This window comes from Cydia strobilella, chromosome Z (genome assembly GCF_947568885.1).
Source record: "Cydia strobilella chromosome Z, ilCydStro3.1, whole genome shotgun sequence".
NCBI classification, from domain to species: domain Eukaryota; kingdom Metazoa; phylum Arthropoda; class Insecta; order Lepidoptera; family Tortricidae; genus Cydia; species Cydia strobilella.
In genome coordinates this window covers 37082691-37099477 of record NC_086068.1, presented here as the reverse complement: position 1 = coordinate 37099477, position 16787 = coordinate 37082691, and the positions used below count along the sequence as shown (strand labels likewise).

General features: G+C 38.9%; 1 protein-coding gene across 1 annotated transcript in view; it reads left to right on the top strand.

Annotated features, from left to right (window-relative positions):
* LOC134754965 (uncharacterized) overlaps positions 1 to 16787 on the top strand; it is a 93887-nt gene that overhangs the window by 55931 nt on the left and 21169 nt on the right. Inside the window, exons 7-12 of the mRNA XM_063691459.1 lie at positions 13 to 549; positions 829 to 923; positions 12811 to 13123; positions 13237 to 13348; positions 13475 to 14344; positions 14710 to 14861. Coding sequence (XP_063547529.1) covers positions 13 to 549; positions 829 to 923; positions 12811 to 13123; positions 13237 to 13348; positions 13475 to 14344; positions 14710 to 14861 — 2079 coding nt within the window. The remainder of the gene's footprint in view (positions 1 to 12; positions 550 to 828; positions 924 to 12810; positions 13124 to 13236; positions 13349 to 13474; positions 14345 to 14709; positions 14862 to 16787) is intronic.

Below are 16787 nucleotides of genomic sequence, written 5' to 3'. Positions count from 1 at the left end.
TTTTAAAATAAGGTAATGGAAGAGGAAACAAAACCGTTTGAAATTCAGGATGGAGTCAAGCACGAGGAAGTCATCGGTAAAATTAAGGAAGCGATCACAAAGTTAGAGGATGGCATAAACAAAGTGGAAAAGAAAGAGATAAAACCTGAAGTAGTTAAAGAAGAAATAGTACCGGAAGACGTTCAGCCGGTCGTAAACCCGGTAGAAACCAACAACAACGAAAAAGAAAAGCAAAAGAAATCAAAAAGTTCGTCGAAAGTAAAAAAAGGAAAGAAGTTGAGGTTGATGCAAGAGAAAAAAGTTAAAAAACAAGTGGAGAAGGTGAAGTGTCAGTTGGAGGAGATGAAAAAGCAGGTGGAGGCGATGCGGCAGGAGATCATGCTGAAGACGGAGGAGCTGGCGAGCTCGCGGCGCGGCGAGTGCGCGGCGCCCGAGGCCGCGCTGCTGCCCGGCGAGTGGTGCGCGCGGTGGGTGGACGGCCAGCCCGAGGGCGCCGTCAGCGAGGCGCCCGCCAGCGGCGACTCGCCGCTCCCGCGCCGCAGCGTCATGGTACCTACACTACACATACCCACTTCTTAACGCTACCTACACTCATATACAATACTTTTTATGACATTAAAAAATGATCCACTTCTTTTATATGAGTTTTTGCAAACTTTGAATCGTTGAAAGTAATCTTGTTGTTTCAAGTATCTTTGTAAATTCGATTTCTTGGCTGCTGTGAAAATAATTTGTACGAAACTTATGAATGACAGTTACAGTTTCCACTGTGTATGTTTGTAAGTTAATATAATATATTAGTATTAGCAGTGGTGACGCCCATTGCAGGTAGAGGACAAGCGGCTGCCGCCGGGCTGGACGAAACACATGGTGCGCAGGAGCCTGGGCAACTCGGCCGGCAAATGGGATGTAGTTTTAGTAAGGTCGGTGTTTACAAACTTACTCGTAGATAGGTTATTATTATATCTATTATCTCTCAAAATCTTCATTGAAAAGATGATAAATATAATATACTATTTAGTTACATTAATTGTATGAAACAAAATAATAAAATAAAACTACAAAAACTAAACCTATCTAAAAAAAAATCCTACAACATTCATATCTATTATGATATTTATGATACAGGGTGGAAAAAATTAACGGGCCCTGGAGGCAAAGTGCCTTAAAACCTTCAGCTAGCTCATTTTATTTAAAGGAAACATTTTTTATTTTTTTAAATAACAAAACTGCATTCAAAGATCTTTTATTTTTCAATTTTGCTTGTCTAAAATATTATTGAGTACTAAATATTCGATTTTATGGATATTTTGTACGACAGAGGAGTGTAAAGGTGGGATTTCCCCAAAGTTCAGTGCAGCACATTTGTTTATGAACATTTTGTGCACGCACTGAGTTGCGCATCTATCTCCACCGACGCGACGAAGCTATGTATGTAACTTCTGTAAACGTTCAGTGGAGCACATTTGCACACGAACATGTTCACCTAGAAATATGAAATAAATAAAAAGTATATCTGAAATCCCAGAGCCCGAAGATTTTGAACCAGCTATCTTTTGAGATGCATGATGCTTTTTTATTTCTATTTATTATCATATTTTTATAAGTTATCTTTTTATTATCCTATCCTATTATATTATATTTTTATAATCAGAATTACTCGTATCCCACAGTACTGGATGAGTTTTTATAGCTTGTATAAATTCTATGATTTTAGAATTCGTCCAATAGGGGATATTACTGCAATGCTCTGCCACCAGAGTGCAGGACTAGCCTTTTTAGTAAACCATAGATTAACTTATACATACTGTACCTTTAACAGGTTTTTGACAAGTTTTCAGAGATAATAAAATATGACATTGATGCATCATGGCAGTTTGCTTACAGAGAACCTAAATCGCGAATCCGGAAATTCGCTATCTGCCTCTTTATCGCTCGAATATGCAAGAGTGACAGAGATGTTAGATAAAGAAATTTTCTTTTTCAAGATAGGCCCTCAGATTGTAGTAGTGGCGCTCTGGCGCCCCCTACGCAGATCTTCGCGTAATATTCCCTATTCATAAGGCAAAAAATTCAAATCAATAAATTTTTGCGATCAAACTAGCATTTTATACAATCGTGATATAATCGAGAGCTTTTCAGTCGAGTACCGTGTTTAAGCAACGAAGCTTGCTGAGTTGCTTAAGTAAGGTACGAGATTGAAAAGATTGATTATATCACTATTGTATACAATACTTTTTCTACGACACATAAAACTAATACTTTCAACTATAGTAGAATCATACCACCAAACCAAACCAAAACCAAAAGTATACAGCTAAGATACGCGAGATTTTTATAATAGGGTATTTGACAACATTAAAAATATATAACGAATTGCTGTCATCCTGAAAGATAATAAACTAATAAAGTATATTTCACTATATTTGAATGTAAATTATGTTTAGTTTTTGGAAAATAAACGAAAGAAAATTTAATATTTTTTGAAATTTCATCAGGGACGTGAACGCTCTGTGATTGGTCAACGCTCGGATGACGTCACACGCGGGTAAACATTCTTGTTTGCCTTGAGTGTTTTAACTGTTTTTTTTGTATTTAGTTAATTTTAGTTATTGTTCCACACTTTTCTGATATATTCCGATTTATCCGTATATCTAGTAGCACAATATTCATAAGAATCTTAAAATGGAGCCGAAATATGCGAAAGCTGATAGCGGCAACCTACCAGACAGACGCATTAATGGTTGCACTTTTCTTTAAAGATAATCCGGATTACTATGCTGCGGAACTTAAAAATGTAAAAACAGCTGTGTGAGTATACGTAGAAATTGTTTATTTACGAACATTTCGATTTCGATGATACGAATACGACGACGATATATATATAGAATACGATGACGAGAATAGTATCTCCATACTGCACTTTAGTTTGAAAGAAAAAGTATGCTACTAACTACCTACTAATGCTGAAAGAGCTATGTTATGAGGTTATGTAGTAATACATTAAATACCTAGATCTTGTTTCGTTAAATACAACAAAATCCGCTGCTTTAACTACCATATTTATTTACAGTTAAATATTACTTACATCGAAGTGGTCTTCACACATAAAAACATTTGTATGCGCTAAAATGCTCTTTGGGTCTCTTCGCGCTAGTTTTAAACACATTTTTTTCTTTTTTTGGGATTCGTTGGAACGGAAACAAACAATTTGTCTGGATTTTTTATAGTCGTACTTGAACATTGCGGCACTATACACCATTTAACAGTGAAATAATCAATTCAATGCACATAAACCATAAGATTTACTAAGGTCATTGACTGAGTCTACTCGCGTGTGACGTCACACGTGTCACGTGATTAACCCCTTTGCAAAAACAGCGTTTAAGGCGCGTTCAAAATAAATAAACTTTAACATTGTTTTTTTATATTTAATACAGTAAATTTCACGGAAATATCAATGTAGTGTAATTATTAAGTCATAAACAATCAATTAAAACCATTTTCAAAAATTAGTCAAATAGCCTATTGACTAAACCGTATCGATAAAATTCTTATGCTCGATTCGGAAGTGTCATAAACTATCTGACGTTGAAAAGAGTAAGGTTGTAGTGTTGCATGTGAAGTTGTATTACACAGATTATACTCGACGAGTAGAAAAAAATGTTTTCGCTTCGGCAGCGGAAGCACAACTGAGTACGTGAACAACGTGCGTGTGCCCCGCAGCGAGTCCATCACTGGAATAAGACTGAATGAGTGCGCGAACACGAGTTCGCGGTTGTGCGCGAACATTGCCATGAAGTACGCGCACATTTTGTTCATGTTCACACGCGTGAGTCCATCAAATGTGCCATACAATGTGCAGCACAGTGCCGCACACTGGTGGAATCCCGCCTTATGATTATGACCTAATGTTTCTTGGAGAAATGTTATCATTAACGAACGAGAAATTTTTAGTCGGTTTGATTCTCGGGCGAGACAAGTGAATTTAAAAAATCTTTAAATGTACTTTTGTTTCTTTAAAAAAATAAAAGAATGTTTCCTATTAGGAAAATGAGTTAACTTAAGGTTTTAAGGTACTTTCCCTTCAGTGCCCATTAATTTTTCCACACTATATTATAGTACAGTAGAGTCCGGTTATAACCACGTTCAAGGGACCGCTGATATTACGTCGTAATAACCGGACGTCGCACTAAACGAACTGCCAATTTTAATATCTTTTTTAATCAAAATAATTACATCATTTTGTATTCTTCCCTTTATGCGGAAGACAGACATCCACAACCACCCGTTAAATTATTCTGTTGAAAAAGTGTTTTTGTAAATTTTGAAGAAAATTGTCGTCATTTTATACACCGTGTAAAATGTGATCCTAATTACCAAACCGAACCGAACCGAAATATTTTTTGTATAAGGGCTAAAATTACACGTGTAACGCAGAAGAAGTTGTTTTACTGCAAATGAATCCGACCATCAAAGAAAAAAATAACATTACAATTAAACATAGATCTAGTATATTTCTATAGATGCGGCCTACCGCGTGCGCCCGTTAGGGATAGACATAAATGACGTCATAAACGTAGGGATACCATATTGGTAAAAATTACCCCAATATTTGATATCACGTTGGGGCGATTACCCTGGAGGCAAAGTTAGCTTGTTTGACGGTATTAAAAAAATGTAAAATAAAATGTCAATGGGCCGTTCTTTTTAGGCGTATGAACAATGAAATACCTCCTATAATTCGCGCAGGTGGTACAAAACTAAACATGTTTAGTAAATAAAATGTAAAATAAAATGTATTACTTATGGGTTTTAATTTAAAGAAATCACAAATCGCAATCACACCAATTAATGTACACCACATTTTATCTTCACAACATTTGTTTTTTTTTTTTGGAATTAGAAGTACGAAGAAACTTCGAGGTCAAAATCCATACTAATATTATAAATGCGAAAGTCTGTGTCTGTCTGTCTGTGTGTTCCCTCTTCACGCTTAAACCGCTGAATCGATTTAGATGAAATTTGGCATAGAGATAGGTTGAGTCCCTGAGAAGGACATAGGATCGTTTTTATTCCGAAAATCATCCCTTAAGAAAGTAAAAAGCGGGGTGGAATTGAGATAATTAATGAAGTGTCTGCTAATTTGTATGCATAATATGCTCAAATTGAATAATTGCTATAAGACTTTCTCCAGGCGCTATTCTTACTCTAGCTGCGGTTACTAAGTCCACGCAGACGAAGTCGCGGGCAAAAGCTAGTTACCCATAAAATTATGATATTTTCATCTGGTATCCCTAACATGGTTTAACAATGGCTGACCTCAGACTCCTACCTACCTACGTAATTTGGGCGGATAATTTTACAAATAATGTTTTGTTAATTTGCGTAAATAATTGTGATATTTTTATTGAAATCGTTTGATTCTACATTGCTTTGAGTGTAACGTAATTTAACGATGTTATTCTCACATATTGCGTTAAGAGGAAGGTGTAAAATATACCGTACTTACGTGTGAAAGGTTATGATCTCATATTTTTGCTCAGAGCGGCTATTACAGCCGATTACAGAACAATTCACCATTATTTTATCAAAGTTCAAGCATTCAAAACGCTAACCATCACTATATTTCATAAGAGAAAGCACAATTTCATACAAAACAACAATAATTAGACAAGCAACGAACAAACATGACATGTCACGTACTTATTTGTTTGCCACAACCTCGGTTGTGGCAGCGGTGGAAAAGTGAAACTGTGACAAGGACAAACAATAACAGCGCTTTCTCTGCTACTCCTACTGAAAGATACATAAGACTATCCCGTTCGGTCATTTTCCCCCACCCCTCATGACCGATCCAGTTATACTAGATTCATGCAATTAAAATATTCGTATTTACCTAAGTATTACGACTTTCTGTCTTAAATGGAGAGACTTATGTTAGGAAGAAGCCCCTTTTGTACGCGTACTCACTCATCAGCTCATCACCCGTAAATTATAGGCCAGGAAATAAATGCCCAAAAAAAGGTATAGAGGGAAATGCTAGGAACACAATTTTTAACTTCGTAGCTTTGTTTGGACTAGTTAGGAGATGAACATATCAAAAGTCCCCGGCCGTAACCCTGGTGCTGGGGGGGGGGGGGGAGAGGGGGGTTTGAAGGTTCTATTTTTCGGTTTTTTTTATTATATCTCGGAAACTATGCATCTGAACGACTTGGCCACTTATACAAAATGAAAAGAGATTTAATTTGTTACAAGTTTTATTCAGTCAAGTTTTTCTATACAAGATGTATAGTTTTTGAAATATCCGCTTTTGAAGGTTTATTTAGGGCTCTCATTTTTATCTTGATTATCTACATCAGTGAAGTTGCTAGGCCGGGTTTGGGATCGTTTTCGTATTAATCGGGGGTGCTGAATACATTTATGGTATCAACATTGACACCATTCCTAAGTAAAAACAAAATTAAAAAAAAATATATATATAAAACTCCTCTTTACGCTTAAACCACCGAACCGATTTCGTTGATATTTGATACGACACAAAATAATAATAATAATAATAAAAGCAAAATTAAAATACAATACAAAAAGAATGTCAACAATGATTACTTATAAAATATTACTTAACCGACACTGTAAATCCGCGTGGATATACTCGTATGCACAGTTTTTAGACAAAAAAATACATTTTGTATTCCCCACCCCAGCTCGTAGCATGTAAAGCCAGTGCGCAAATAAAAAAAAGTGCGAGTCGGACTCGCGCACGAAGGGTTCCGTACCATTACGGAAAAAACAGCAAAAAAATCACGTTTGTTGTATGGGAGCCCCATTTAAATATTTATATTATTCTGTTTTTAGTATTTGTTGTTAGAGCGGCAACAGAAATACATCATCTGTGAAAATTTCAACTGTCTAGCTATCACGGTTCATGAGATACAGCCTGGTGACAGACAGACAGACGGACAGACGGACGGACAGACGGACAGCGGAGTCTTATTAATAGGGTCCCGTTTTTACCCTTTGGGTACGGAACCCTAAAAAAACCACACACACACACACACACACACACATAGGGAAAAACTGGGGAGGGTTGATCACCCCTTTTGTTTTTAGACTATTTTTATTTTATTTATTTTATAGCCTTTTATCAGAATATGTGGTATCGTTTGTTTAATTACCTTCCATTGCTAATTCTGTGTGCCCTGTGGCAAAGGCCTCCCCCAACATTTTCCATTCTTCTCTCTTCTGTGCCAGTCTATTCCAGGTTTGGCCAGCTGTCTTTACCAGATCATCCTGCCATCTTCTGAAAGGTTTTCCTCTCTTTCTCTTGCCTTCTCTTGGGTACCATAGTGTTGCTGATTTGTTCCATTTGTCTTCTCCTCTAATTACATGGCCAGCCCATTTCCATTTAAGTGTTCTCAGTTTTTGCTCCACATCTTGGGTCTTTGTAGCTTTCCTGATTATGTTGTGGTTGATTTTATCTATTTTCCTCTTTCCCATCATGCTTCGTTGGCAAGTACGAAGTTTGGTTTGTTGTGATTTGGTGAGCGCCCAAGTTTGGCATCCGTATGTTAAAATAGGGAGTATGCAGGTATTAAATAATTTTCCTTTAACTGAGATGTTCATTGTTTTGTCTTTCATTATTTCTCTGAATGACCAATATCTCTTCCAAGCATGACCTATACGTGTCTCAGTTTCTTTACTTGACATATTATCTATTTTAATTATTTGGCCTAAATATGTATAGTCATCCACATAGTCAATGGGAATATTGTTCACTGTGATTAGTTCTTTCTCTCTGTTCGTCATTGCCTTGGTTTTAGATGCGTTCATGTTTAAGCCCACCTCTTTGCTTTGTGTATCAAGGTCTGTTAGCATTGTTTGGAGCTCATGAGAGGATTTTGCGAATAAGATGATGTCGTCAGCGAATCTTAAGTTTCTAAGGTACTCGCCATTTATTCTTAGGCCACAGCCTTCCCATTCAAAACGTCTAAAGACATCCTCAAGCACTGCGGTGAATAGTTTCGGCGAGAGTGGATCTCCTTGTCGTACGCCCTTTTCTAGATTGATGATTCCTCCTTCTTTTTCTAGCTTAACCGTAGCTGTACCCCCATTATATATGTTTTTAGACTAAACTTTCTTAATTATTTGTAGTACCTATTGAAATTTTTTATAGACCATACTGTTCAGAATTTATCTATTCATTAATTGATAAGTTGGCATTCAATTAATTTTTTAGAAAAAATACAAATGTCTTCGCACTTTCTTAGTTTTATTTTTATGAACTCAAAGTTGATTCTAGTAGGTATTTAAACACGTCTAACCTGGGCATTGTAAATTCGTAACATATTGGCACCTTGATAACACAAAACTTAGGGCAACGCCATTAAAGAGACCGTCGATTTTGTTAAATGAAAGCAAAAGAAATATCTGGTTGAGCTTTAAATGACACAAATAAAATTGCATTATTTCAAAACAGAAGGAAAGTTGCCTATTTTTGACGCCGTACCACGCGTATGCCTATTCTGCATCTGCATTATACGAGAAGAGGAGTCGCAAGATGAAAATATGGTAATTCAATTTTTGTGGGATCATTGCGTACCACGTGGCCTGCCGGTAAAGTTTACACTTTGGCCCGCTGGCCGCCCACATGGCCTGCTGATAAAGCAAATTGAAGCTGATGAAAAATTATAGTGGCCTGCGGCACTGGAACTCTTGTGGGCCGCCGGCGTACCATGTGGCCTGCCCGTAAAATCTTTACAAAAATATAGTGGCCTGCTGCACTCGTATGCTTGTGGGCCGCCGGCGGACGACGTGGCCCGCTGATAGTTACTCAAAAATCATAGTGGCCTACTGTACTCGAAAATTTGTGGGCCGCCGTGAGAGTGTTAAACATTTGACGAATTCTTTAGTCAATACGAATATTACACTTGGTATTATTACACTTACTACATGACTGTCAAAAAAACTGTTATTTATATTGTCTCAATTCAATTTATTACTCCGTTTCCAACTTTTATTTATACCCACTAATTCGGGTAGAAAAGGTCAATACCGGGTAGATTGGGTAAATACCCGATATCTACCCCGGGTATTTACCCGCCGCCCATCTCTAGTCGTAGCGCAAAAATAATTAATTAAATTTTTGTTCCCCTTTGGGAAACCCCTATCCTAAACCGTGAGTAGTAGCGCAAAAAAAACACAATGATAAAAAAATGAAAAAAATCTTTATAGGGCTGTATCTCCTAAAAGCTAAAAATAATAAAATTTTCGTTCCCCTATAAGAAAAGATAAGAAATATATCTTTATAGGGCTGTATCTCCTAAACCGTGAGTCGTAGCGCAAAAATAATAGAATTTAAAAAAGAAAAAAATCTTTATAGGGCTGTATCTCCTAAACCGTGCGCCGTAGCGCAGAAATAATAAAATTTTCGTTCCCCTATAAGAAAAGATAAGAAATATATCTTTATATGGCTGTATCTCCTAAACCGTGAGTCGTAGCGCAAAAATAATAAAATTTTCGTTCCCCTTTAATAAACCCACGCACTGAATAACCTATCACATAAGGACGTTAAACAGTCATCATCATCATCATATTTGTATTATTATTTCGTCGTATGTTTGAGATAAGCACTATACATTCTTTGGCGTGTGAAGGGGTTGCCGGCCTCATTACTTACCTATTCTCGTCGTCGTCTATTCTATTCGGCGGCAACACCTTACTTCACGACCACTATCGTTTGAGGGCATTTTTTTAATCTAAAATTTATGGTGATATTTCCAATTTTCTGTGATTTTTTATAATTTTACTCTTTTTTAAATGTCTAAATTTATTTGGATTACGTGTCGACGTAATTACTAGATTTATTATTTGTCCCTTACACCGAAAAGTTCAGCTATTACTAATTATTTCCATTGCGCCATACTAGCCGAGCGTACTTTTCTTGGCCTAGAGATGCAGCATCATAGATAGTTGTAAGATTTCAAGGGTCCATTTATATCTGACACTGGCATTCAGTATTACGTAAATACAAATTTTTTACAGGTATCATTTTTCATATAAAGACAGACACTTAATGCATTGAACTACTAAACCTTAACGCAATACCATTAGGTATATTTTCCTAATATACCTTGAGGCTAATTCGAACTTTGTTATAAAAGATGTCATTTTTAATAATTTTCGTTTGCGTTTCGCTCGTACTAGTTGAAATATGTATTGGTGCGACCGAGACGGTCGGCGAACGATAACAAAATGATATCTTTTTAACATCTTAATCAAAGTTCGAATTGCCCTCTTTGTAAAATCAAAATAATATTGAAAGTAATAAATGTATACGTAACAAACAATTGCGTCATTGACGCCACGCCAAAAATGAAAGATATAGATAATTTGACAGTATGATACTGTTTTCGGTGATTGTCATTATTTAAAATAAGAACAGTGGTTTGTGTCAAACTGTAATAGTACATTACTACAGAGGCCGGGAAGTAAGGGGTTGCCGGCCGAATGCATATATACGGCCGAACGTAGTGAGGCCGGATAGTTATGAGGCCGACAACCCCTTTTCACGCCGATGTATGTCTAGTGCTTTTCTCAAACATGCAATGAAATAAATAAAGAAATGTCCACGAAATCAAAGTTTTAATTCTAAAGAAACTAAAAGTAAACTAGGCACAAAATATAACTACTACCTGTACCTATCTTTATCACACGTGTCGTATATTTTACACATGTAGTTAATCAATTTATTACACAAATGTTCAAAGGTATATTTATGTATCTTTGATTTTTCGCCTTGCATCCTTCTGACTGTAGTGTTAGTAGCCACATAACTAAGATTACATCGTTTTTTATGTTGATATTATGCTTCACATACATCGTTGCCTTAAACATGGAGTATAATTAACAGGTATTCATTTAATATTTTCGTCGGAACTCATATTATACAATAAACAACGCACAATAAATCCAATAAAATAGAATTACAGATACACAATGAAAAATGTTCAACTTTACCTCCAAAACGATTAAAAAAACACCAACGCGTGTTTGAGTAGACATTTTTACCGCTAATATTTAAATGAAATATAGTTTATCAAAGGACTGTCTCATTTCAAACATTGACAGAGATTATCATACTATCTTTGTCTTACACTGGTACTAGCACCCAAAAGAAAAGGATAAGTATAGTTTTTTTGTTCTTTTTTACTGACAAACTGGTTTGACCAACTATATTTTAAATCTGTATTTGTAGGTAAATTTGCAATTCAATATTATTGGAATTTGTTAATAATGTTTTATTTATGTATTTTTGTAAAACTGCAAAATATATTAATTATCGTTTATTGTTTTTTTAAAGGGGTATTGGCAGAATGTCATTCCGAACCATAAGCAAATATTGGTTATAGTTTTTTTTTTGGCTGAATGCCATGATGCTGTGTCACAAATATATGTGAAATGGAAATTAAAAAAGAGCCACTTCCCGGCCTAGGCCTGCAACTTTGTATGAAATTTCATTACAGGCCCCTCGTCTAGCCGCGCCGGAGTCGTGATACTTCCCAGCCTAATATAAAGAACGTAATATCAATATTACATAGCATGTTTGAGAAAAGATATTTTTAATACAGTTGCTCAAAAAGTGCTACTTTTCGTGGCTATTTAGCGTGCGGAAAGTTGGTTTTCGCGAACTAGTGCTTTTTACTTTTCCAATTTTTTTTAAATTTTTACTGGTTCCAATTCATGACTACTTATTGATGAGTGTTAATATTAGTTTCCTTTAAACGTCGTAATCAACATAAAAACCTACTGTTAATGTAAGAATACGAAAAATATGCATATTTCATATTTTATTACTTACCTCTTCATCATTATAAGTATTATAACACATTTATTTTTTAATGTTGAAAAACCGTTCTTAATAAGTTGTCTGGATGGAACGGAACGCCTGTCAAAGAAGAGGCGTATTTTCTTACTGCAAGAATGTTTTAAGTTTCCAAAGGCAACATTCGATATTGTTTTTATAAATATACGATACACAAATAATCGTAAATAACGATATTTAGGTAATAATAGTACAATGTTTTAATATTTACAATTGTTTCTGTTTTATAGAACATGCATTTGAAAAAAAAAACTCATTGAAGTGGGTTCAATGATAATAACAAAATCTATTCTAGTCGAATAAAAGCTAGAAAAACACCTCTTCATAATGTCAATGTCAGTTTGTCTCAGTCGAGTAAAATGTTAATATTGGGGTATAACGTGTACAAATGTATAGACAAAAGTGGAATTCATATACCTACAAGTTTCCTATTAAGAGAATATCCCCTGAAAGGGTATGGGTTCAGCTATTATTTTCTATAACAAGTAGTTTTTTTTTTTCGCAAAGATCAATATATACATGCATACCAAATTTCATAACTTTGGAAGGATTTCGAGGTTAGACCTAATCCGATTGTACTATACCTTTTCTACAATCAGTAACTCTTTGCTATTATAAAAGGATTACATGAGTTGAAAGGCTGCGTGACGAATATGCACTTGGATACCAAACGGGCTTTATTTCCGTGATAGGCGTTGTGGAAATTTTACCTGCGAACCTTATAGCTACGTCTCATCTCTTATTTGTTTTGCTCCACGTTAATTGAGTCCACTCAAATAGCATTTACGAGACTCAGGATCTCTCTTGGTAAAGTGTATGTATTTGTTTTGTGGGCGTACCCGTAATAAATTGTCGACATTGCGATCTCTGTTGTACTGCACTGCATAACAGTACACTGAGTTTTATGGTATAAATTTATTTTGCAGCCCGGAAAATCGTAGACTTCACACAAAGAACGATATGCGGATGTACCTAGAGAACAACCCTCAGCCGGCGCTGAAGCCCTTCGAGGCCGCTCTGATGGACTTCGGTATCCACCTGAAGCTGTCGCGGCGGCTTGGCTGGGTGCGCTCCTCGGCGGAGGGCGCGCCGCCGCCGCCGCCGCCCTGCCGCGACCTGCCCGCCTCCTCGCCGCTGCTCAAGCGATCCAAACTGAGCCTCAACAAGAACCACCACAAGTTGATGCACCACCACAAAAAGCGACCCAGGCTCAAAATCAAACCTCTGCGGCCGCCCCCGGTTAGTTTACAATTGATTTGTTCTTATTATTTATGACTTGTAATATTATGAGAATCGAGAGTTTGATGTGTGGTTTTTCCAATTAGGTGACCTAGCTAGTATTTTTTTTCTAGGTTTCAGCTGCGCCTGGCTTGCATCAGAATCCTAAAGAAACCAATACGTGTTCTGAGCCAAGTGTAGCAGAGGAAGCTGTTCTTGACGGCGCCAGTATTAAAGATGGATTTGGTGAGCACCACTTTCAGACGAGTAAATTATTCATTTATGTAACCAACTTTGCAATAAATACAATTTTGTAAATATTAACGTTACTCATTATTATCTCTTTGGTGAATCTTAATGATTTATTTTCAGTTGATGTTGGTTCGTTAAGAGTTCAAGTTATTGCGACTCTGCTGCGATGTCCTGCCGAAGGGTGTTTTAAGAATTTCCGAAATACTACGTTACTAAAAATGCATATCAAACATTACCATAGGGAGCTCCGAAAGACCATGGGCAACACTCCTAAGGTTCTAGATTTAGCTTACGCCAGGACCAGGCCGAGCGAAGCGGAAATGAAACTGTTAAAACGTGAAGCGCAACAGAGGATCATTAAAGTGAAGCTGCCGCGGCTCCAGAAGCGGGCGGAGGCGCCGGCGCCCGCCGCGCCCCCGGAGCCCACCGCCGTCGCCGCCGCCGCCGCCGACGCGCCGCCCGCCGAGCCCGCCGCCGCCGACGCGCCGCCCCGCCCCGTCGACTCACCCAAGCTGCGGGACGCGCTCGCCGTCAAGCCGGCCAAGCGGCCCCGCGTGTTGCTGCCCGTGCGCACTAAAGAACCGGAGCCGACGTTAGACCCCGACACTGTCGCGGCCGACCCGCCTCCGCCTCCCGTCAAACTAGAAAACGCCGAAACCGAAGACGATCTACTCGTGCCGAAACAAGAGATACCCGATTGTGGCGTCTTGGACTTTGAAACCGCGATATCGACACACACCGTAGCGAAAATGGTGAACGGCAGCAGGAGTAAAAGCGAGAAGAGGCGTAAGACTTTCGCTTGTATAGGGAAACTGGCGAGCGAGGACGAGGAGTGGGCGGGTGGCTCCTCGGACACGCGCTCCAGCTACCCGAGCTGCGGCACGCCCGACTCGGCGCGCGCCGACCCCGACGACCTCGCCCCCGCCCCCGCCCCCGCCACCGCCGACCACAACCACTCCGCCGCCGCTCACCTCTACATGTACACTGAGAGTGAGTATCCTACTCTTTACACTATTCGCTTTCGATTTTAACCATTTTGTTTTCCATTCCACTTGTGACATGGTGTACTACTATGTATATCTTGATTTATATCTCTGCTATACGTACAGTCGAGTTCATAAATATGTATACATTTCTCTACCTTAACCCAATACATATGGTGAAAAAAAACAACCCTTAAATAATTTTTTTTTATCAGTAGTTAGAAACCAGAGAAACAAATGTTTATCGACACACATTCAACAAGCCGTCTCTAAACATTACATTTTCTGATAAAACTACAATAAATTTTATAATCAATTGTCACATCATTATACCATTCATACCCATAAAATAATTAATGTCGTTTTGGTCAGACGGTGAGCGCATCAAGCTGGTCCGCATGAAGCGCGAGGAGATCATCAACTGCCACTGCGGGTTCCGCGAGGAGGACGGGCTCATGGTGCAGTGCGAGCTGTGCCTGTGCTGGCAGCACGCGCTGTGCCACAACATACAGCGGGAGGCCGAGGTGAGTGCTGCGGGAGATCAGCTACTGCTAGTGCGGGGTCCGCGAGGAGGACGGGCTCATGGTGCATTGCGAGCTGTGCCTGTGCTGGCAGCACGCGCTGTGCCACACATACAGCGGGAGGCCGAGGTGAGTGCTGCGGGAGATCAGCTACTGCTAGTGCGGGGTCCGCGAGGAGGACGGGCTCATGGTGCAGTGCGAGCTGTGCCTGTGCTGGCAGCACGCGCTGTGCCACAACATACAGCGAGAGGCCGAGGTGAGTGCTGCGGGAGATCAGCTACTGCCGGTGCGGGTTCCGCGAGGAGGACGGGCTCATGGTGCAGTGTGAGCTGTGCCTGTGCTGGCAGCACGCGCTGTGCCACAACATACAGCGAGAGGCCGAGGTGAGTGCTGCGGGAGATCAGCTACTGCCGGTGCGGGCTCCGCGAGGAGGACGGGCTCATGGTGCAGTGCGAGCTGTGCCACAAGATACAGCGGGAGGCCGAGGTGAGTGCTGCGGGCGATCAGCTACTGCCAGTGCGGGGTCCGCGAGGAGGACGGGCTCATGGTGCAGTGCGAGCTGTGCCTGTGCTGGCACAGCTGCCAAATACACTACCGCTCAAAAGTATTTAGGTACCCGCAATTTTCACCATACAATTGTATACAAAAATTATTTTCAAAATCATACTGTTCGATCGCAGGCAAATGACTTTCTTACATGTTGGATTGAATTTTTATTTAGGTAAATATATTGAGCCTCAAATTGTTGCCAAAGACATCCTTTAAAATTTCGAGTTTACTTTATGCAACGATTTGAAAAAACCCTTATTCCCTTAAACCCTTAGTTCATACAAAATAAAACGATTTTGTACTGGAAAACGATTTAGGGATTTTTTTACGCTTGCCATTTGGTAAATAGGCAATGTACACGAATATTCTGCACATCATTTTGAAGCTCGATAAGTCTGTTAAATTAAAAAAGTAAACAGCACAAAAAACTGTCACCCGACTGCGAGCTAGCGGTATAATTCTGAAAGTCGATTTTCTATACAATTGTATGGAAATATTTTTTAAGAAAAAAAAACCGACTTCAATGGGGGATGACGTTGAAAGGTTACTTATTGTTGTTGGTGCACATAGATTCCAGACAATGAAATGAAAAAGACAGCATCTTTTGCCTAATTATGTAGAAAAGGAGGTAAATCCACCCACTTTTCTAGTAGCATGTCGTAAGCTCTGATAGTATTTCGTTTCTGTAAGGGTCACAGTTCTAACCTAACCTAACCCACTTTTCTGATAGCAGTTCGGTTCTGTGAGGATCGCAGTTTAAAGCCACCCACCCACCTAACCCACTTTTCTAGTAGAATAAAATAGAATAGAATTCATTTATTCATGGTAAACTACATTTCATACAAACGTATTACAAAGAAAAAGTATATTTAAAACAAAAAAGTATATACCTAGTTTACCACGAAATGGTCCCGCCTCAGCATAATGCTAATGTAACCTTAAAGTCAGCGCTGGTCTTCCGGCGAGACCATTTGTGGGCCACGAACGCAACCGTACAACACGGCCTTATCTATCACCGAACGCATCCACTTTGCGGTGACGTCCCTGCGCCTGCGCTAAAATGTCATGATAAGGCCATGCGGCACAAGGTTGTTAGATGATTTTCCTATTAAATTAATACAATATGTAATCGTATTCGTGAAAATTACATGAAATAAACTCGATAACACTACAAACGAGATGAAATACAAACATACAACGTAAAACAAACAATAAACGAAGTGGAAATGATGACAACAATACAGCATTTCCGGGTCCGTGTCTGGGTTAGGATCCAGGTCCGGGTCTTAGTCCAGGTCCAGGTTCAGGGCCAAGACCATGTCCAGATCCAAGTCCGGGTCCATGTCCGGCTGTCCGGGTCCAAGTTTGGGTCCGAGATCG